The following is a 23,492-nucleotide window of genomic DNA, read 5'->3' as shown; positions in this document are numbered from 1 at the left end:
CTTTGTTCCACTGCCTCTGAAGAGCTAGAATAGGACTGTGAGTGTGACACCACTTAGTAATAGCTTTTGAATTTGTTCACCAAAAGCATCCTGACAACCTCTGCTGCGGCTGAAGCCATCCCTCCAAATTCTAGTTCAGGAGCAGATAAAACACAGGAAGAAAGAAAACAGAGATCCAACTGTGGGAGGTGCAAGTTCCAGAATATTCTTTTTTCACACTGTGCTGGCTCAGTGCTCCTGGTGCAATGGAGTCGTGTCGCTGTTGCTGCCCAACAGGTTTGGCAGCAGGACTGGAAAAAGGCACAGTGGGTTTGTTTAGAGGGCTGTGGAGGAACGGACAACAGCTTCACTGCTGGGCTGAAACGGCCTTTCTACTACAAAGGAACCACCCCTACGCAGAAGACATGTTCAGTGCTGTTACCAGCTTCAGGCCCCATCCTGCAGCGTTTCTCCTGCGGTCAAATGCCAGCCACCTCAGCTCTGGTTGCTCAAGGGCCAGTGTGAGGAGACATTGGTGGCCCCGAGGGCCTGTGCTCGGGCAATGGGGGCAAGTAGCTGTGCTCCCCTGTGGCCCCCTTTGTGGCTGGGCGCCTGCGCGGGCTGTCCTCCCACCAGAGCCCACGGGGTTGGAGTGCGGCCAGAGCCATTGTCCTCCTCCTCTTTGTGCATCACCCGCAAGACGGGCAGCTGCATTCCTATGGCGTTATTGTTGCCAGTTCTGCAGGGAACAGGGACAAAGCACTGTACTGGCACTGAAAAACACCACAGACAAACGAACCTCAGTTACACTTGTAAATGGAAAAAAATCTGATATGGCCTTTACTGGGAAATAAAGCATTTCATGATGGCTTTTATTTTACTTTTCGCGTCCCTTGCTTGCTATCAGCTTTACAAGACTGTTTTTGATCTCACACTAGTTTTACAGAAAGCTTCTATGGCTCAGTTGTCTTAACCCTGATTTACGTCCCTCACAAACAGTAGAAACAACTCTAAATGCTCCAGATAAAAATAGAAACTTCCTATTCTGTGGCACCAATTTATTTTCTTCTATCCTCACTGGAAAACAGAAGAAATTCATTTGGAAAAAAGTTAGAAAACTACTGGCTATAATGAATCAGCCCAAAAGTCCATTTGCACCAGTGGCCACTAGCAGATGCTTGGGGAAAGCACGTAAGGTGAGGGCAAGCATGTAGTGAGATCTTTCCGTGTATTCTTTCAGGTCTCAATAACCTGTAGCTCAATGGCCCCTCAAAATGGAGGCTGTACCTTTTTAGTAGTTTTTGATGGATTGTTCCTCAATGCCTAGCAGGTTTCTGAATCTCTTCTCTATTTTTGGCATCTGTAACATCCTATGGCCATAAACTACTCTCAGCAGTCAAGATGCAGACATGTAATGAATGTAAGCAGTGGTATAACCGTGTTTCCATTTCAACTTTGGAACAGTTAAAATGAACTGCTGAGAAGATAAAAGTGTACAGCTTTAATAGCAAGAGTACAGATTATTCCCTATGGGGAAAAAAGGCTGGAGAAAGGAAACCACGTGAAATAATCCACCATCAGAGCAGGAAGGAAGAGGGAGGAAAGAGGACTTCATGTTATCCATTTTACAAATAAGGAGTGGCTTGAAAAGGCCACTAAACTCATAGTTATGTCTTGCTCTGGGCATGACCCTGAGAAAACAGAGACTTGCTTGGGCACCCAAGTGAAATGATTTCACCTTGTCCGGCCTAGGCAAGCTTCTACCCTGGGAGAAGTTATGGTGACACTCCCTGGGGGACCTCAGCCCTGTGTGTGGACTCCAAAAAACTCCAGCCACCACCCATGGAGCAAGGGTTCCTGAGCAAACATTTCATGTAACCTGCTGGCCAAGAATGGCCCCTTGGCTGCAGGACTAAGGCAGGAGCACAGACTGCAGCATGTGGCTGCCTGCTCCCCCGTGGGCCACCCGAGTCCTTCCTGCAAGTCTGAAAATGTGCGAAAGCAGTATCTGCAGAGTTGTCCTGGTTTTGTTTCACCTGTAATTTAAGGTGGGACACTGATCTACAGAACCTTAGATCCTCCTATCTGCTCTCTTCTCTTTCATCCTGCTATTTCTGTGAGAGTAGAAGATCCAATTTTGAAAACCAGGCTAAGCTTTGAAAGACACATGCATGCCACTGCCTCTGCAATCCAGTTTCCTCTTAGTCTGACTAGATTACTTTTCTATTCAGCCTTCAGGGTATCCCATGAAACTCATCTCTTTTCTCAGATGCTGGCCTGAAAAGGTAGGGAGCAGAGAGTTTCTGGAAACACAGTTATAGTTTCCACAAAGCCTAATGTTGACAATGTTCAAACCCTTGAGCCAAGTTAGCTGCTCGTGTAGCTACCGCAGGTTCCAGGGAGCTCTGCCAGCAGAGTATCTGGTAGCTAACCCAGAGACTTTCTAGTGAATGCCTCTATGTACTGGGAAGTGAACAGATTCAGATCAGCATCCCAGCCAGCTGCCCCTGTTTCCTTCCATCGAGCCAAACTTCTCAAGGAATCGCATGTCAGCAGGGCGAGGAAGTACTCACACATCTTCCAGGCACTCCGGCGGCTGCTTCAGCCTGTTCCCACTGATGAGGTAGTTGTAGATTTCTGCATTCTCAATGCCAGCATAAGGGGTTTGCCCTCGGGTCACGATCTCCCACATGGTCACCCCAAACGCCCACTGAAAGGGAACAGCACACAGAACAAGTGAACAGACCGTTCCCTGCTCGCTGGGGTGGAGTTTCATGCTCAGACTGTGCCAACCCTCCCAGTCTGGGGTAGTATCACATGAGCAGCAGTCATGCAAGGACTATCCAAACTCTAGCTAGAAAACAAAGAAATGAGCCATCAGATGCTGCTGATGCTGACACATCATCTTGGGAGACAGCTGAAGGCCCTGTCCGGTCCCATCCTGCAGAGGAGCAGGGGAAGGTTTGGGAGCTACTGCTGACTTCCACCTGCAGACCTCTACCAAGCTTCTCCTACCCACAGTTCTTTAAGGTATGTGGTATCAGTTTTGTGGTTCCCAGCTACAGGAAGATTTTGGGTTGAGGCTCACAAAGCAGTTTCTTAATTCATTGAGCCAGATTCTAAGTTACTGGAAATGTACAGGCACAAATGAAAGCAGAGTTTAGCCAATAAACAGGGCAAGGAACAAACCACTTATGGCTCATGGGTCTTTTTTTGCTCTACACTGCAACAGTTGTACTTCTACATTTAAACTAAACTGCAAGGTTTGTTAGGTGCAAAAAATTATTACTTTCACAAGCCCTGTCCAGTGTCTATTGTAAACTGGCTGAACTAGCAATCACCAATCACTAAACACTCTACAGTGGTTACAGCACCTCTGCTGCACTTGTACACGACTGTGTGGGTTACATGCATTTCAAATGCCACCTTCAAATTGTCATGCTGAAGAGAAAGCAAAAAGAAAAAGAAGAGACTGCTTAAAGAGAGAGAGAAAGGAAGAGGAGAAGGGGAAAGGTGAAGGAGAGGATGGAGATAACCACTGAGAAATGAAGGACCAAAGGACAAGAGGAAAAGGGTTCATGACTTCTGCCATAAACCACTCACGCATATTTTTAGTCTTGAGTTCTGACAGCACCCAAGGCGGAGGTAGCACTGTCCCTCAAACACAAGGCAAACTCCCTCTCTCATCACCAGGGCCTTTTCCCACCCTCAATGAATACAGAAGGATTCCTCCACTTCAGTACGAATACAAGTGGTCCCCAAATGCACCAGAGCAAAACTCACCACATCACTGTGTGTTGTGTACAGATTATCCGCCAGACTTTCCAGAGCAAGCCACTTCACTGGCAGCTTGGAGGCACAGCCCTGACGGTAGTAGTCTCCACTGTAGATTTTCTTAGAAAGCCCAAAGTCTGCAACACTCACGTTCATGTTCTCATCCAACCTAAGGGAAAGGTTCAATGACTAAGAAAAGTATGTATTGGCCACCTCAGGACAAAAAAAAAAAAGTTATGTCCAGGGAACTGAGGTATATAGTTTACCAAGTACTACCCAGAAGCATAATGACCTCATCTACTTGATGACCAATGTGAAATAGTTTAGTGGTCTCAAATCAGTTCCTTGAGACTAACAGGAAGATAATTAGGACTAAGGAAATGGCTATGCTCAGATGGTCTACTCTGTTATATAAAGTGAACTCAGATATTTTCTGTAGTTTCCAAGACTATCAGAGGACATCTGCAGTTACCACCAAGGCCTGCACCCTGTATAGGCAGTCAAAAAAACACAGGGTGCTTGCCTAGACTGCCTATTACAACTGCTCAGACTAGATCTGCAACATCTTCATTCCAGGCCTGGTTAATGGTCTCAATTGCTCTGTCACTCACTTAAACCCAGACATGTTGGTAGACAGTGCAAGTAAAGCCTACAAAGACTTCATGCTCCCAGGCCTCGTAAAGGATTCCCTGCTTTCCCCAGATGTGCTGAAATAGGCATTCAGCTTCCTCTGGAGGCTGTCTGTATTTTTTAGATGTTTAAAAATAGGAAATCAGTATGGGTTTCTCATAAATGTCAAAGCAGGCTAACCTATCATTTTTCATTATGACTATCAGGCTCCTGTCTGTACATCTGGATGTTCAAATGCCTTTGGAAATCTGTGTCTCATTGCGGATTTTACCGGTTGTCGTGGTTTTGTTCAGAGGCAGAGTTCTATCTGCCAGAATGGGTTGTTCCTTAGTCCATTCTCAGGGAAGAAGCAAAGTGGAAAGGACAAAAAAGGACTTTTCTTCCCTTCAAAGCAGGCAAGGCAGTTTTGGGACTAGAACAGCATCGTGGGATCATACAGTGCGTTCACCATGCAATTATTTCTAAAGGTATTCTCCACAAGCTTTCAGGGAAATTCTACACTTCTTATATTGTGATAATCAAGTCCTCAAAATAGATACAAGAAACACAGACTTCAGGCTACAATGAAAGTTCCTTTCTCCTAGCACAGCCAAATCCATTCTCTCCTGTTGGTTGCATTATATTGCAGAACAAATAGCCCATGCTGACACACAGCCATTAGAGTGACTAATTACAAATACATATTGTAATCAACTCTATGAAACTGTATGTGCAGACCAATGATGGAAAAGTTCCTTATAAATAGGGTCCATCTGGAAGCTCAGTGGGACATCAGGAGTTGCTCCCTGCTCCCAGCACCACCACCACCCCCATGGCCACGGCTCCCCTATGCCTACTCTCACTTAAACGCAAGGACCAGCATCCTTGGACAGGACTTCTCCCCACTTCTGTTGCACGAAAGGCTTCTCATCCCTCTCTCACCCACTCTGGTCTTTCTTTTCTCTAAAAACTCATGGGTCACTTACATGCAGTTCCGAGCTGCAAGGTCCCTGTGTATGAAATTTTTTGAGCTCAAGTACTCCATCCCGCTGGCAATGTCAATCATGAACTTGAGGAGTGTCTGAACAGGCAAGTTCTGAAAGAAATAAGAGTTTAAGTTCTGTTCCTGGAAACTTTCAAGCACGTATGGCAAAACTGCAAGATTTACTGGTAGGTTACTGAGCAGGGATGGGGGATATAGGGAGGCGATGAAATGGAGGAGTTGGTCCTCAAAATGCATGAAATGAAATACTCCAACACCACACCTCGCAGCTTTCTCCAGTATTAAAATCCAGTCATCTGCTGGTGCCTTTGGGAGACCAACCCTGAGCTGATCCAAGTACATTCTCTGAAAATCCACACTCTCCCAGAAGGAATTCTACAGTAAGACAGACTTACAAAAGGGTTTTCCCCGATCCGTGACATCAGCAGAAAAGCATGAAGGTCTCCATGCTTCATGAAGGGCAGGATCACCATGGGGATTGGGAGACGGCCCTTGGGACGGCTCCGTAGGCTGACTCCTGATGAGGACACACACAGCAAAGGAGTTTTAGCAAACAGATCAGTCCCAAGGGGAATCTTACAGGCTGCTGTGCCTTTCTCTTACAAATTTGAAGGAAAATATCCAGTTTTGGCAGGTACGTTCCATGCTCCAAGCTCCTTTGCATGGTGTCAGGCCAGAAGGTGTTAAGATACCTCTAACTGTGTTTACTTCAAAGGCAGCACTAAGTGCCTAGTGCCTCTTGGCTCTCCTTGTAAGACCAGCTATAAATGTTTCTAGGATCACTCCAGACCAGACAGCCCCAACCCCAGGCTCTGCAGAACAGTCTCCACATTCTGGAAATTGCCCATATTCCATAGTGCCCACCCACAAATATCTCGCTTCTTACTCAGTATTTTGGAAAGGCACAATCTCCCCTGCCTCTGTTTGTCTACCAAACCACCTGTCCCCATTTCACAGCAGTTTAGACATACCTCAGCTAGCCACACTCTCCCTGTAGTATTTGCAAGAATCAAAGAAATCGTTTAAATAAGAGATGCTTATTACAGGTGTATGAGGGCAAGTGTTGTGAGCACCTACACCCGTTCCAACTCCCTCTAGGCCTGGGAAGGAGCAATGCTGATACATGCAGGACTCCAGGCAGCACGGAGGTGGCTGCACGAGCACTGCTGCTGGACAGGAGTGGGGGTGAGTATGTGAGGTGGTGTGGGATTGTGCAGGAATGGGACGTGCTCTGTGGCACAAGCACCAGCGCTGACTTACCAATCAGTTTAGTGACATGAGGGTGGTCAAATTCCTTCATACACGCAGCCTCTCGCAGGAACTCCTCGATGTCGGTCGAGGTAAAGATGTCCGCTGGAAAAAAGCGACTGTAAGTTTTCTTCATTTGTGGGTGGCCTCCAAGGGGTTTTACAGATAATGATTATGAGAAGCGTGTTCTTTGTGGCACAGCACATCCTCTCAGACCTACAGCTAGATGAACCGGTTTACAACAAAGCAGAGCCTGACAGTTTCTCCTGGGATGGGCAGCAGTAAGCACACAGCAGGGACATGCGGTAAACTGGCTCTCAGCAGAGTGAAGACCTGTTGATTAGTGTCTCTTTTTTCAGTAACAACTTTCCTTGGAAGCCATGCAAATCATGTGTGGGTTAAAGATGTAAGAATTAATTAGCTAAAAGGACCTAAACTACAATGTCAGGGAGAGAAGACATCGCACAAAATTTAAGAAAATGGTGAAACTGAGGAGATGACCTGGAGCCTCTGGCTGGCACAGCAGACCCCAATTCATCTCTGATAAGGATGGCATGAAAGATCAACCCTTTTATGTCTCTTAGCATGATCGAGTCTTCTAAGGTGCTAGAGCTAAGATTTCTTAAATAACCACACTACTACACAGCTTGGACCAAATTCAGCAGTGACATTCATCAGCATAAATTTGGAGTAAAATATTTCTCATTGCTCCGGATTTAAATCTCCAGATTTATGAAAGTGTATCAATACAATCAAGAGCTAGCCCAGTGGACTACTTTCCCCACTGCTGTTGCTGAATTTAGCAGGAGTCCTCCAGTTCTGCTAAGATCAGACTCAGATCTGTAGGGCAGTATTTGCATTATCTGCCTGAGGCAAGTAATTTAAATATGATTCAGAAGACAAAAGTAGATTTCCTTTTTTGCAGTCAATGGAGAAAGGAAGGTGCCTCTGGAGGATGACAGAGTTCCCAAGTTAGATGCCTGAAGGTAGACAATCTCACTACACAAAAGCTTGCAAACTGATTAGAATGATTGTTGAAACTGGATGAGATGATGCAACCTACACTGATGTGGTACTAGCATATTTAGTAGAAACTGGTATTCTGTGGCAGCCAAACTCAGCTCCAGATAAGTGACTGTGACTCTGCTTTTAAGTCAGTCACAGTTAATTTTTGCCTTACAGGCAACAGGAGTGAAAATAACATAGGCTAACATATATATACATACATATATGCACATACTTGCTTTGACTTATACCTAATCTATTAATTGCTTTTCTTGTTACAGACTTCTGCCTGATGAATGTGTTAGCTGCCCTTGTTATGTACACTCATCAAATGACAAATCACAAGGGAGTTAGACTACTTAATCAAATATGCCTGACTGAGATGAGTTAACTTGTCGCTGCATTCAGCCCAAACACTCTTCTGTTTATTCTAGGATTTATGCTTGGAGGAATACTGTCTTTCACTGCTGAATTATCAGACCAAGCAGAACTGTCTGAGCTGTCTATGCCACATGATGTAGTGCTGTGTTGAATCAAGCAACTGAACGAGACCCTCTATATACAGAAGCAGCTGTGGCTATGACTTGGTTTTGGTTGCACTCACCACGTGCTAGGTGCTGTACAAGCAACCAAGGTGGTATAGGTCCTTCCCTGAAGAGCTTCCACCATAAAAAGACTGACATGAAACAGATGGGAGACAACATGGGTAGAGTGGGAAGCTCAGAGAGGAGTAAAGAGCATCAGGGGATGCTTGCTGGAGAGCAGGAAAGATAGCGTTTAATCTTTCCAAGCTCTCTTAAGCACTTCAGGTAGCCCTGCTCCCGCTTACCTTTCAGCATCTTCACTGCCACTTTCTGGAAAGAACCATCATCTAGCTTCAGTAGTGCCTCTCGAACTGACCCAAACTCCCCTGTGAAATGACCAGAGCAGGCAGTGAGGGAACAGCTTCTTGTGAAGAAAGTATGATTCACAGCAGGTTCACTCCAGAGGTCACTGGTAAAGCTGAATAACCATAAGAAATGCAGCTACCAGCTTCATTTTTCGTTCTGCAGTTCCAGCCAGCAGCTTTCAGCATACGTGTGCCTAGAAGAGGCAGCACTACCAGAAGACAGAGGCCACTGTGCTGGCAGTCCAGAAGACAAAGGAAAAGAGGGAAAGAAAGCAGTCCCCTACCAGACAGACGATGCAGAGTCAGAGTATAAACTGGGATCCTAGGCAGACATTTCTGGGGAAGCCATATCATGAGGGATGAGTCTGAGTGAGGCTTCGGTCAGAGAGGGGGCTGTTAGCTGGAGCAGCGAGTGGATGGGTTGGCTGAGGAAGCTCTCACTGCTGACAGCCGTCAGAGCTGAGTAATGGTGCCAGGACTCAACCATTTGAGACACAATCAGGCTTTATCTCTCAAAACTCAGGGAATGACTTCTATGATCACAGCTGACCAGACAAAATATAGAACACCTACTTGTGTGTGCGGGATATGCTTATTCACAGCAGGAGGTGTTTACCCTGGTCTGTTCCCTAAGGGACATCAGAGGAAATGCAACTGGACAAACCCTCTTCAAACTATTTTAGCTTGAAGTGGCTTTATATCACAGCATAACAGCTTCTTTGAATTAGATCTGGCTCTAGATTTGCACTCCCTAATTTTGTAACTGCTTACCTCACCCAAAACGCATTAGTATGAGAAACTCTGGGACTGAAAAGGAAACAAAATATGGCACTCAGGACACCTACCCCAAAAGCATTACCTGTCCACTAGCTTTTCACCAGTGTCCTTCACTGCTGTATGGCACGTGCTTATTTCACAACAACCACAAGCAGTGGATCTGACCACAAAAGAGAAAAATGGGAAGGAGCAAAGGCATTTTGTACTACTTCTGTATTATGGAGCTGTTGCTCAGCTGTCAGCAGAGCCCAAGGTAATGCAGTCATGCCATTTGATAACTTGTATGCTGAGCACGGGCTGGGGGAATGGGTCTGACAACACAGAGCAGATCCTGCCAGCTAGCATCCTCCCACCAAGGCCATCCCCAGAGGCCCCACTGCAGCCGATCTCCAGTCTGTTACCTGCCACAGGGACAGCCCAGAAGGTTGAAGCAGGATCCCAGGAACTGGCCAAGAGCTGACACTCACAAACAGATGACACACCTATTAAATTACTTAGCATTGCTAAGCCCTCCAAGACCACTTCTGCAGGAAGGTCATCTTCCTGCTCTGAAAGAAATGCATTTGTTCTAGGAGGGATGGAGCGGAAGAATGCTCCCAGTGGGAAAGGGTCGGAGAAAACCACAATAAAACTAGTCTTATAAAGAAAACAGAAGCCAAACACTTCAGCTTCCTTTTGCTTATGACCTCTGACTTATGCTCCTCCCTTAGTTACTGACTTTAGCATTACACATTTTCACTTATTTCAGGCCTTCAGCCTGAGAAGTAGGGAAGGATGATTCAACAGTTAGCACACTGGCCTGCCATTTGGGAATCCTAAATTCAAACCCACCTTTTTGCACAGAGTTTCTGGGCCAACCTTTTAGCTAAAGTTAAGTGAGAAGATCCCACCTTTACTCTGCCCATCCCTCTTGACCTGAAAACCTCAAAGAAATGTTAGGAGCACCTGTGTGGGAGAGCCAGATGAAGATCCACAGTCAGAAGAGCTCCTAAGGACCTGAACTAATGAGGACAAATGTCAGCAAAATTCAATACCTGTTCCAAATGTGCTTCTGTAAGAGCCCAAACTAAAATCTGGACTCAAATCACCCCAGGCATTGAGAATATCTGAAACTGAATCACCTCTGTCTTTTTGAGGGGTTGGTGTGTCTGAGGTAGATCATCTCTGTCTCTGTATTGTCTCAGACCATTTAATACTTGACACATGCTTATGTAAACGGAAGGAATTCTATAGCACCGCTTTGTTAGTAGAAAGAGCAGAAGTTTAATCGAATATTCCTTTGTTTAAATCTCTGAAAGAAATTCACACACCAGTGAATCAACAGTACTTTGGAAAGCTGAGCACAGACTGCAGTTCATGACTCTGCAGAGCCATATTATAGGAATAGCTTAGCCAATATCCTCTTAGTTATGCTAAACCTTTGAGATGTTTTATCCCAGCGGAAGAGAAAGTTCCATTTAAATTGCAGTCTACAAGCAGGAGAGAAAACAGGCTGCTTCTAATTGTTTCTCCCTACTCAACAGTAAAGGTAACACAAGTGGGACTTTCAGTGTAAAGCCTTGTTCAGTTTTGGTTCTTACCCTTGCCCAACATTCTTCCCAAGGTGAACTGCTGTTCCTGGATTAGGACATCTTTGAGTTTCGTCTTTAGCTCATCACTGATCCCTACACTCTCCACTGGAAAAAAAAAAAAAAAAGGAAGAGTCAAATAAGGGATACTTAAATAGTCTGTCACAACATCAAGAGTCACCCGTTCTAATCTCCATCTCCAATCCGATTCCCATACTGTAAGCAGGAAAACCTGAAAAAGACAGAGTTCCCTTCCATGTCCTCTAGCCTCACCACAGACAAGAGGCCAATAACCTTCAACCACAAGAAAATGTACCAGCAGTACTGAAAAGGAGAGGGTGTGGTAACACCGCCCTTAAACACACCCACAGCAACAGGAATACAGAACTATTGTAAATAATGCTGAGAAGACAAAATCCAGTCAGAAGGGACACTGATAGACACTGATTCATACAGCTTCATTTAAGCTGATGGAGCCGCACCAGTTTTCAATGACTGTCTCTCAGACTATTTTAAGTACCATACAAGTCACACAGTACCTGGCTGAGAGGGTGACATAAGGTTCAACAGTTCATGGTCACTAGATTTAACGGAGAGACCTTTAAACCCAGGGAGTCAAAGAGAGCTGGATCATCATCCTAACCCAGCCATGCAGCACTGCTACAGAGAGCCATGCCCTTGTTGAACCAGGAGACAGAAATGGATCATCCCAACTCTGGCCATTCCTGGGACTCAATCTCCTGTTTGAGAAGTTACTAATTCCTGGCCTTCCTAGACTGATTAATTGGTTCACGCTTGCAGCACAGCTCAGCACACTGAATTTAAAGCGTACTGCTAATATTGTTAAGCCGTATTTATCTCACTGTTGCATATTACAGTCGAAGGAGTCCCTGTAGTGTGAAACTGGGGCAGGGGAGTGGCAAATTTATGCCTTGTATTAATATACACAATGATTGTAGCTGTAATTAGCAAGTGCTATGTAATTGGTATGGCAACAGCAATTCTGGCCTTTCACCTCCGCCATCCACAGTGTCTAAACCTCCTTGTAAATTAATCCCATGTTCTTGATCTAAAAACATCAGTTTCAGGGAAAACAAAGAGAAAGCATAGTACATGCATGAAAACAGCTTCTTAGGCAGAGTCACTCAGGTCATTATACTTACATGTTGCTTCAATGAGCTCTGGGCCCTCCCTGTTGAAAGACCTGGCAGCTCTGAAATGGACTGCTGGATCCCCTCTGCCAACCACACTGCCAAAGGCATGGCTAGAAGGCAGAAAAGATACACAGGGCCACGATTATATGGGCCGTTCACTTCTAAAGGGGTGTGTTGAACAGTATGGATGATTTCTCACCCCTTGCCATATAAATACTACAGATTGTTTTGTCAAAGAGGGTGCAGCTGAAGAGGAGGAACAATGCGTTTATGTTGCCTTTCCGATACACCTAGAAGGGCTGGGAACCTTCTGAAAGAGGGGAGTAACTCCTCACTGTGCCTGGGAGAAGCTGCAGGTTGGGGAAGGTTGCACAACTCGCATAAATAGAGATGCTGCTGTGAGAGGGTGCAGCCGAGAGTCTGAAAAGAATGGGAACCTTGCTTACAGCAGGGAGCAACCCACAACCAAGTGTCAGAGGTGATGGAAAAGAGACTTTCCTGGGGATCCAGAGGGTTCTAGGCAGTCAGGAAGTTACAAGCAGCTGCTAGACTGAAAATCAGCATGAGATAAAGGGCCCAGCCCATAAGAACACAGAAGATGCGGGTCATTTTGAATCTCTTAAGCAGCAGTGCTAAGGACTTGCAGAATTACCTTGATCTAGTTTATATTTCCATATTCTAATAAAGCGCAGCTATTGACATAATGTTTTTTCTACTGTATTTTTGGTGTTCTCATTCTGAAGAAAAGGTAGGGCACTTTCCTGCTAGTCTCTAATCCGGGATCACCCCCAAAATTGTGGAAAAGTTATCCAAAGAAAGTGCCAAAAGTACTCAATCCACAATGCTTTTCGAAAAATAATTGATACAGAAACCACACTAGAGGAGAAAGTGAAGATCGCTCTAACCAGCACAAGGAGAGCCTCCCTTACCCAAACCGAGTTTCCTTTCTTCTTTTCCGAAGGAGAATAAGAGCCAGGGCAACAGCTGTGACCAGAGCTGTGAGAATGCCCAATGCCACAGGAACCCAGGATGTCCCATAAGGAGGTTGCCTCTGGCCACCTAGATGATGGAGAAAACACCAGTCAGGAAATAGAAGACTGTCAATGGTAAACAGACCAAACAGGGATATTTCTTCTTTTTACTTGTAAACGGAAAAGCCATGCTGCTGGATCTGGTGTACACAGTGGGTCATTGTACGCTGGAATTTGGCATAAACAGCCACTCAGTCAATCATCAGAAAAACTAGCTGTTTCACACAGCAAAGGCAGAGCACATGCATCCAGTTATCAGAACCTATTCTAAGCATTGAGCTTCAAGAAAGCAAAAGGCACTGCTCCAGATTATACAACTTTACATGAGCTCATGATCTGGGGTCCTTTAAACTGAAGTCTCAGGACAAAAAGGTTGCTTAATATGAGCATCTTCCGTGCAGGTTTCACCTTGGCCTATTTGAGGCAGCCAGTAGAACCTTGACCAGTGTACAGAGTACTGCCTGAATGCCAACCACATAACATTTTGACAGACAACACAGAAAGACAATTGCCTCATCACAATCTGATTGAAAATATTTATTTCTCCCTCTCACACCTCCCACAAAGAGAAGTACCCTGTGGAACTTGGTATTGGCTGTAACTTCCCAGTGTTGTTGGTTGGTTGTAACTTCTCAATGTCTCTCCACCAAAGAAAAAGTAAATTTTAAGAAGTGCCCCGTGAGTCAAGAAATAAGTTAGCCAGCATGCAGGTTCCAATTCTGGTCTAATATTTGCTCCCAGAATATGTATATTTTTGACTACAAACTGTCTACAGAAGAAATGGGAGATGCTGCCAATCTGAGTAAGCTGCCAGGGGAGGAAGATAAGCAATATTGTTACGAATAAAAGAATATTATCTATGCTTGGCAAACAGCAGATAAATTAACCCGATTCCCTGAGAGATTTCTTCTCCAAATACAATTACTAAAGATTACATATGAATTTGAATGGGTTTATTAAAATCTAGGATAGTCCTCATATCTCCAAATTGTTTAAGAACAAACAAGAACAGGTAACAGGCCCCTAAGCACCTCCTTCATCTTCATGCTCCCTTGCTCACCTTCAGCAGTTGACTGTGCTTTACCAGAAGCTAAGGAAAAATCATCTTTGATGATGTAAGTAATCCTATTATGTTATATGTCATGACAGTATAAGTAAACCTGTCCTTAAAAGAGATGTTAGGTAATTAGGCTGAGATTTGGATGAACCTCTGCACAGATATATGTGAAAAGGAGTCAGACATCCTTACTGGCAGAGTCCTGGAAGGCAAAAGGCTTCTAAGGTTTGATTACTAGTTCCACTGTCAAACCTTATCATCCACGTTTTTAAAAATGCAATGTTAATCTAATTAGGTAGAGCTTAAGGAAACAGAGTTCTGGACCACTGAGGAAGCAGACTAGTACTTCTCCACTTGAAACAAATTATCAGAGCTTTAGCACCTATTTTCCAGCACCTTATCTCCTTCAGTAACTCATATATTCTTTTCCCACCCAGAAGGCTTTACAGGCTCTGGGTTTTATGATACTCCCTCTTGCTGCACCTTTTGACCCGGCCTTCAAGGCTACTTATCAGGAGGGAGAGGGATCAGAAAGATAAGTTGAATGAGAATACAAGAAAGGTAACTCCAACCCCCTCCACAATTCCCCAAGCCAATCACTCTGGCTGTTCCTGACAAACAGTCAGGGTAGAAACAATTAACAACACTGATGTAAAAGGCCCTATCTGATAGTTAATGATAAGGTTTCCTTCCCCCTGTGGTGAGACAAACCTCTCTTGGCCTATTTTTCTAGTCTCTGTCTGCTAGCTGGCCTGGTGAGAGAGCAGGGATTTAGGTCACCTTCCCAGGGGTCTCTCCAAAAGGAGGATGGATGAAAACAAAACAGAACTAAATTATTCTCCCTGTTTCTAACTGCTAGGAACCAGGAGCCCATCCCACAGATTATAGCAAATGTATCAGAAATAGAAATGAATGTTGAAATTCACTGCTTCTCCTCCTCTGCCCCACAGATCATTGCTTCCCACTCATGCCACTGAGCTAGAGAGGATGGCTGCAGCCCAAGTAAAGACCAAGTTGTCTCGCCTCCCCCTCTCCCATCTCCTGCACCCCCTTTTTCCAACCAGCATACGCCTTAAGACTGCACAAGGTGGAGAGAAGACAGTAGTACTAGATGAGCTTAAATGAGTATTTAGGAGCCCTTTGATGATGAGAGAACCCCTTTTCTTTCTGTAGCAGGTTTTATATCACAAAAGTGTGCAAAGCATGTAATCCAAGAGTCTTCTACTGAGAATGTTTCTGAAAATATTAAAACAATCTTTGTTAACAGTGCAGAAGATCTCTACATAAGCAGGGTGGAGCTCCCACTAGCTTTGGCGTGATGACACATACAACTTAACGTTTTTACAAGCTTAGTCATTTTTACTGCCACTCTGGGAGCTGGTCAGAAACCACCCCTGGCATTTCTCACATAAAGCAACCAGTGCTGGTTTGCTATTTTAGGAAAGTAAGCGACTTATATTTTCTACCAGGCCTGAAACAAAACTGCAGTCTTTTTGCAGCTCTGCTGTTTAAGGCCTGTCAGTTTTTCCACACTGAACCTTTATTTCCAGTCTGTTATGCTTGTGAAGAAATATATCTGCTTCCACACAGCATTTGGCCAAAACAAGCACCACTCCTGATGCTACTTTTTTTGAAGTGGTTTGTAAATAAAACCAAGCAAACATATTGTGCTTTCAGGATTACCCCATTCCAGCTCCCTGTATAATGCAAACCCTATACATTCCCTGGGGCTTCTTGCCAGTGCTGGCCTTTTTCCAAAGGGATCTTCTAGCCCTTTCAGGTACTTTTCTCTATATTTGGGTGCCACAGAAAATACCTGAGCAAAAAGCAAGAGAAAAAAAATTGATGGAGCCAATACCAACCTCTGGTAGAGTCAGCTCTGGACCTCTGCACCCCTTCCTTCTGCTTTAAATAATTTGAGGGCTTTGATCCCACAGTGACTCTGTGCTCACACATAACCATCAGTACTGACTTCATCACAGGAACTGGGTTGCCAAAGGGCCTTTCTGAGTAACGTGGCCGTTAAAACCATTCATTAGATGCACTACTGAAAGTAAGGTTACAGTTTTCTCCTGGTTACTCTGCCCCTATCCCCCACCTCCTGCTTGCTTGGGAACCCCACTCTAGGTTCCCCCTGCCATTCCTAAGTATGGAGGGATCAGGAGGGATCAATATCCATGTGATTCCTCAAAAAACACGTGGAGTGGGAAGAAAGCAGCATCAGAGATTAGAGACTAATGTCTTGTCCTGCCACAGGCACTGGGAACAAAACCTCAGGAGACTGTGGGGTATTTTGCACGATCACACCTCACTGACTTCTTACCACCAATCTATATTGTTATCCACGTCTTCCTCAAACTTTTTACAGTTTCCTCCACAAGCAGCATTCGTCTCTCCCTTCTACCCATCTCCCCATAAAACATCCTGCCCATCTCCATAGCGTGACTCCCATTTCCCACTCACTGTGAAATACAAGTAGCAAGCAAACCAGTGCAGATAAGCTTCACTGCCCTTTAATCACTTAGGAATGCACTCCACACGTGCATGTTTTTCACTCCCAACAAACCCTTCCACATGGTCCAGACTGCATGGTACAGGTTCTGTGTCATCACCTCCCTCTTCTACAACTAGCTCAGCTTTTCCATGGAGAGAGCTAAACTGGTTTAATATAAACACATTCAGTAAAACTATTACAAAACCACATGTGGTCATGGTTTAAATCGGGCTCAACTGAAACTAGTCAGTAATGGCTTTAAATTAAATCAAAGAGAACCTATGTTAGAGGAGTTTTCTGTCACATTTAGTCTTGTAAGTGTGTGTGGCTTAAGGCTAAATGAAGGATTTCAAATCTTTATTTGCATCTTTTCTATTGTGTCTCCCCTTGCCCTGCTCTGCACTAAGCACAGCAAAAGCTGGTTTAAGAAGACACAGTAGTGGCCAGAAGCTGTTTTGTTTATATCATCTCTTTAAATATTATTTAATTTCTACTCTGCCTGATGAAGTGTGCTGTTGTATAAAGCCACGTGGCTCAGTCAGTTGTAAGCACTCAGTCAGACGAAAAACAGCAGCCCCAGTGCTTCTGACTTTTTTCCCCAAAGTGAAGGGAAGGCAGTGAACACTCACCCATGACCTCTTGGGCTTCAAGCAGGAAGATGTCACTCCAAGGGCCACATCCTGCAGAGTTCAGCACACACACCCTGATGATCAGGTCTTTGAGAGGATTCCATGTTGTGAGATTAGCTTTTGTATCCTGTACAATCATCTCCCCCTAAGAGCAAATGGCAACAAACTGTAAGCAGTCTTAAAAGGGATCTAGGCTAAAACTTCATCTTTAAAACTAAACGAAAACAATACTGTGTACTTCACTGATGCTATAACAAGGGTTGGGAGTTGTGACTCCTGGGTCCTAGTCTCTGTTTTGTCACTAACTTGGGCTGTCATCTTGGGTTTCTCTTCTCCACCCAGGGCATAGGGACTATATGAGGTTTAGTGATTTCTTCCTTTGAGGTCCATCCATGAAAGTTGTTACAGAAATGGGTTTTTTTGGGCTATTAAAAGATACACCTCCTTCTTGTGGTTTAAACACAAAGATGCACTAACATACTCCAAAACACCTGACAGTTTTAATACAAGAGAGGAGTTGTTTTAACTTGTTGACCAAATCCCAAACGGCTTCTGAATTTCATGGCGAATTTTTACTTAGGATGGCAAGGCCAACATATTTTCAGTAATTTTGTGGATCTTCTTCATACACATCATTTGCGGTAAACCCATGAAGATTAGGCTGCCACCACTGACACAATGTAAGTTCAATGGGAACTCAAAATATTGTTGTTCAAAGTCAATGACGCTAACCTAGTATGAAATGGATCATGCAAAAAAGGAAATAAGTGTCTTTTCCCTCTAGCTGTCTATTATTAAAGGCTTGTTCATCATTAATAAGCGCTGGCTAAATACATCTTAAGAAGCATGAAACCATAAGAAATGCTGTGAACTTCAAAGGCAGATAGATACCTGGGAAAGGTCAACGCTGAAGAACAAATGAAAGGCCTTCTACCCTGACAAGGTCCTTTCAACTCCCTACATACTGTAAATGAAATAAAAGAATCCACAACCTTCTTTCCGTGATTTACAGTATAACTCATTCACTTGTTAAATACATGTTTGCTGCTAGGTTCTGGAAAGCCAAGTCCCAGACACAGGAGAGAGAAAGCCCAGATTCTGCATTGTCTGAGCTGCCTTTGGGACAGCACTAGAAAGAGGCAAAGACAAACTGAATTCTCTTTACGTTGTCCTTGCTGTACCAGGAATGGCAGAGAACTGGTCTGCCTGCAGATAAATATTCAAGCGAAGGAATTCTGAATATGCCAGGAAGGGAGAAATGGGCCTAAATCTTGAGGCCAAGTACTGAGGAGTTGTTGCAAATCAGAACAGATCTATTTACACAAAAGCAATGCCAGCAATCTAGTCCCCTGGTATGGATAAGGGATGAGGGATCCTAATGCCTAGAAAATTTAATATGAACATTCTCCAACTCTGTGCCCAACGGCTCAGCTCCCCTCTCGATTTGTTACCTGAGTTACATTATCCTGAATCCACTCCAGCCTGTATCCCAGGACATTTTCTTTCAGCACATCTGGAGCCACACCTTCCCACTCCAAAATCAGACCAGGATCTCTTTGGATAACATGGATATTTTGTGGGGTGCTGCTTGGAGCTGAAAGCAGAGGACAGAACACAATCACTCTCTGCAGGAAAATAAGGACTATCCACACTGAAAATGGCTGAAAAGACAGTTTCATCCTCTTTCTTGAGATCAGCTGGAAGAGTGTGAGGGGAGAGAACAACTTCTGCAAGCCACCAGCACTATGTTTGCTTCGAGTGGAGACGATAAGGTGGGTCAGTGTCTCTCGTTTCTTTCCAAGACCTCAAGAGTCTCAGGCAGCGAATGGGACATACTCCCAGCACGCAGAAGCCCCGTGGCTGGATCAACTTGTGTATCGTGCACCACTGCTGTTAACCACATTTGACTGCACATTATTATTTTACGTTAGGTGTTAGGAGACCCTTAGAGCGGGCAAGCAATCTGACAGTATAACATTTCCTGCGTTTCAGAATTAGCAAGGAGGAGTTCAATGAAATTTATCACTGTCTCTTTTTCAGATTCAGAACTGCTTTCCTGTTCCTGTCTGCTATTTGCTTACCAAGCTCCAGGGTTTGGAAATAAACCCTGTCGGTGAAAGGGGAGCTGCCCATCTCATTGCTGCACTGCACACGAACACTGTAGTTGGTGGAATGCTTCAGGCCTTGCACGCCGTAGGCAAAGGGCGGCACTGGGGTGACTTCAGTGGAGACCTCCTGGCCATCTGGTGACTCGGCTACCTGCGCCAAGAGTGGAACAGAGAAGACTGCTGTCATAAGCCACATGACTAACACATCCATAGGGATAAGAATCCATTTCATGGTTAGTTTAGAAAAGTGTAAGAATAGATATGGTACCAGTGGTGTTTAAAATACTGAAAAGGGAGTTGTCAAGCTAAGAATCATGAGCTATGCTTTTATTTGGCGTGACATCACTTTCCAAACTCTGGCAGTACAATAATCTTCCACCAGCTGAAAATTTGGTTCCTCTTATTTTAAAACTTTCCTTACTTCTGTTACAAATCCTACAGATGGTTATTATTTCTTTTAAAGAAAACTAAATCTGCTTGTTGCTTTGAGTGCTAGCAGCTGGCTCTGAGGCTTGTCTAAATTTGGCCAATGAAAATTGGTAGATCAACTTCCCTGTTGCCCAGTGTCAACTTTTTCTCAACTCCTTTTTCAGAATTTTGTATATTTTCAGTTTTGTAGTGGATTGAAGACATGGTAGACACTGTCGACTTGGTTCAACTAAACTGTTTCAAATTAAACTGAAAAGAAACTTTTTACCACTCCTGCAACCCTCTTTTTTTTTTTTTCCAAATCTGAACTTTTAAGCAACACAAATGTTAATTGAAATCTGATATCACTGTGTGCTTTTAATGCACAAACAGGTTCAGCATTCCTGCTTTTGTACTGACAGTAGCAGAAATCACTGCTTAGCTCCCAGGCTCAGACTATCTTTCTTCTCAAGTGCATGTGAAATAGCAAAGCTGGGAGTAAAAGCAAGGTGTACTGACAAAAATGAAACACTCATGGACTTTATATTCTTTATATAACAGTCTTTCTCCCTGCCCTTCTGCTCATTCTCATGCACACTTTGGGCCCGCTGATTTACTTGGCTAATAAAAAGGAAGAATCTCAAGTTCTCTTAATAGAAAAGCATATTGTTGTCATTAACAGTGTCATCCAAAGCAGGGAAAGAAACAAGCAGACTTTTGTGTAAAACCCTGTCAGTTTGATGATGTGTTTCTGTTCAACAGTCTGAAGAGTCGGTGCTCTCACATCTGCCCCCTTTATGCCCTGGAAAATGGCTCATGTTAACAGTCAGTAAACGTGGTGATTCCCTACCCCATTCCAAGAAGCAATCCGCCTGTCTGGACATGGTGCTCTTGGACACCCGCTGCAATTCCCGAGTGCCAGAAAACCACAGCCAAGTTTCAGTCCCCCTCCTCTTTCTGGGAGGCTCTGAGCAAAAGTGCAATCGTGGGGAGCCAGGAGCATGTGCATCTTCACATAGAAATGTGGGTCAATGTCTCTCACAAAATCTCTCAATGTGGGAGACAAAGGAAGCACAACTTTCCGTCAGTGAAGAGTTATTGTCAAGTCACCCTGCTCCCAGATCCAAACGCAGGAACTTCGTCCTCCCCAAACAGAACAGAGAAGGCTTAGAAAAGGGGTGAGAGACTGCTGAGTGGACAGAAACTGAGCTGCTCTGATTCAGTCTCTTTTCCACATGTCCCATCCCCCCCACCCTTGCCCCTGCCAAAAGTGAGAGGGGGAACTCAAAACCCAGGGTGATTAGCATTGCAGCGTGCAAACCAGAGAGAATATGCTGTTCCAACTGGAGATAACTCTGTTTTACAAAACAGAGGAAGAAAACCATTTGACTGCTAACAAGAACAGAAGCAGCAACAAAAAGCAGAGCCTGGGGCCAGTTATATTCAGGCATTCTTTCTGTCAGTGAGTTAAAACTGAGGGTCTCTTTTACTTGTGAAAGGGAATAAACATCAGAACATGAAATTTCTGGTTTCCTCCCCAAATAAAAAGAGGACTGCAAGTAAATGAGCTAGGATGCTTCCAGTACACCTTGTGTTTATAATCCTCCTCCACATAGTTGGCAACACCCCATAGAAATTCCACTCCAGCTCAGGTTGCTGCTATAATCAGGTGGGGAAAGCACAGGGGCCCAATATACACACCTGGTAGATAAATCCATAGGGAATGTGCCTAGCTGTGTTTGCACAGCTGTCCTGCTTCAGGAATCACCATTTCTTTTTGACACTCAGTTACCAGCTGTTTGATCTGATTTTACAGTTAAGTGTCCAATGCTAGAAACTAACTCTGCCTGAAGCTGGACACGTACCATTGTTGCCAGGAACCTACAGAAGTAGATCAATTTTTCAGAGATGTTGAGTACTCAGTACCTGGTAGAGCTAAAGGATATTATCACCCTTGATTTTCTGGGCAGAATTGGTCTTTGACAATGGAAAACCAATCAAGATTTAGAGGCAGGGCTTAAAATTACTCTGAAATATGCAAATAGGCCTGACTTTGTATCAAAAAGCCCAATCTGCCTCCTGCCTCCACCATTCCCACCCCTCCTGTACCACATCCTATACTTTGCAAGCTCCTCATCCCTTGGGCTCACTGGTCTGTCTAGAGCCCAGCATTTCCTCTAGCACCACAAAGCACAGGGCTGAGCTGGCATGGGAGTCACAGGCAACTGCACTGCACTGGAGCAAGTTACCACGGGCCAGCTGCCCCACGCTAGCCCCACGTGTGAGCACCCTGCAGCTACTCAAGGGCACTTCCCATAGAGTGATATGTGCTTCGTAGGTGCTGCAGTGTAACGCTCTGCATGGAGTAGCTGCCACGGAGCAACTGATGGGGTAACCTCCCAGGAAGAAGAATGGGGCTAGTCTCAAATTCTCAACTGGACACTTCACACTCAGAACTTCACACCCTGCTCTTTGGCACCTATATAAGCACTGAGTTGAATCCTGCTAGGTTTCCATGTTTTAAAACTGTGAAATAAGATTTCAAACACTGCTACAAAGCAGTTAGGAGAATAAAAGACAGCCCAAGCAACGTTGTGGCTCAGGGGAGTCCTGTTCTTCATGCAGGGCAGGGGACAACACAGAGGGGCCATACCTGAAGAGTGCAAGAATGGAGGGGTGCATGGCCATCAAATCCTGGCACCCAGACCACGCTGGCATTGCTGCTGGTGACTTGGCTTACAGTTACATTGAGAGGCTGGAGAGGCATGGCTATAAAGGAAACAAAGAGACCTTTCAGTATACACAGAACCGAGCAGGTATTCACATGGAAATGGAGAGGCTTGAGGCTAGAAATTATGCAATGAAATCACTAACAGAAATGGTACATTATCACATCTTCTGAGAGTGTCTCTGTCTGTTGTGAATTAAACTATTATTTTAACATTGAACAAGCTGTTGGCATCCATTCTTTAATAGTTCAGCATACTTGCTTGATGCATACAGGCAGCAGTTGATCTCTTTGATAGTAATGCCAGCGTGTGATGTTTACACCTTCGCCACTCAGCCCTCTTCCCTGCCCCCTCCATTGCAATGCACGACCCAGCCCTGTGCACACAACTGCCTGTGGACCTCCATTGTGAACCTGATCAGGGCTTTAAAAATCCCTCCCCTGGTTTGCAGTCCAGCCCCGAAACCAGCTCTGCCCACACCACTCCAAAGGTGCTTTGCTGTAATGACCCCAAAGCAGCTGGACTTGCAGCAGGCCGCTTCGTGCTGTGAAAGTGCTGCCTCCAGGTGTCCACTACAGACTCTTCCTCGAACACCCTGAACCCTCTTCCAGGCTTGGGATGAACAAACTCGGAAAGCATTCTGTTTCAGAGAGGGGCAATTCGAGGCAAAGGGAGCGCCTGTTACACGGCTGGTACCACACTATAAATGAAGGGCTGAGCCAGGAATGAAATCAGGATTCCCAGACTGGCCACTGAATCCGATGTTTGTGCTTCCTACCACCACAGAGCAGCACCAGCGTGCTGCCCCTCTGCTCTCTGACCAGACACCTCTATCACCACAGGAGCCTCTAGTATGTTGTCGCATTAACCTGAGCTATTTGGCTTCCTTTTAGGATCCCCAATGCTTCCCTTTGCCCTCTCTTTTCCTCCCACTGTAATTCCACATAGTTACTGCCCATTCTTCCCAATACACCCCTCACTGTCTCTTTTTCAATCCTGAGTCTGTTTTCATTTAGGCACCTCACTCCTG

The 23,492-nt window shown here is 44.8% G+C and overlaps 1 protein-coding gene across 2 annotated transcripts in view; it reads right to left on the bottom strand.

The window, feature by feature from the left end:
* The window catches only part of TYRO3 (TYRO3 protein tyrosine kinase), a 43,425-nt gene that overhangs the window by 2,744 nt on the left and 17,189 nt on the right, over positions 1-23,492 (bottom strand). For both annotated transcript variants that reach the window (XM_074867821.1, XM_074867822.1), the window contains 13 exons: positions 22,387-22,502; positions 19,299-19,476; positions 18,669-18,811; positions 17,218-17,362; positions 12,936-13,065; positions 12,016-12,116; positions 10,865-10,960; positions 8,448-8,528; positions 6,626-6,718; positions 5,761-5,882; positions 5,349-5,458; positions 3,763-3,922; positions 2,553-2,689 (listed from right to left, as the gene is read on the bottom strand). In XM_074867821.1, the coding sequence (XP_074723922.1) occupies positions 2,553-2,689; positions 3,763-3,922; positions 5,349-5,458; positions 5,761-5,882; positions 6,626-6,718; positions 8,448-8,528; positions 10,865-10,960; positions 12,016-12,116; positions 12,936-13,065; positions 17,218-17,362; positions 18,669-18,811; positions 19,299-19,476; positions 22,387-22,502 (1,612 nt within the window). The remainder of the gene's footprint in view (positions 1-2,552; positions 2,690-3,762; positions 3,923-5,348; positions 5,459-5,760; positions 5,883-6,625; positions 6,719-8,447; positions 8,529-10,864; positions 10,961-12,015; positions 12,117-12,935; positions 13,066-17,217; positions 17,363-18,668; positions 18,812-19,298; positions 19,477-22,386; positions 22,503-23,492) is intronic.

This window comes from Strix uralensis, chromosome 4 (genome assembly GCF_047716275.1).
Source record: "Strix uralensis isolate ZFMK-TIS-50842 chromosome 4, bStrUra1, whole genome shotgun sequence".
NCBI classification, from domain to species: domain Eukaryota; kingdom Metazoa; phylum Chordata; class Aves; order Strigiformes; family Strigidae; genus Strix; species Strix uralensis.
The sequence above is the reverse complement of the archived record's forward strand: the minus strand, read 5'-3'. Positions and strand labels throughout refer to the sequence as shown.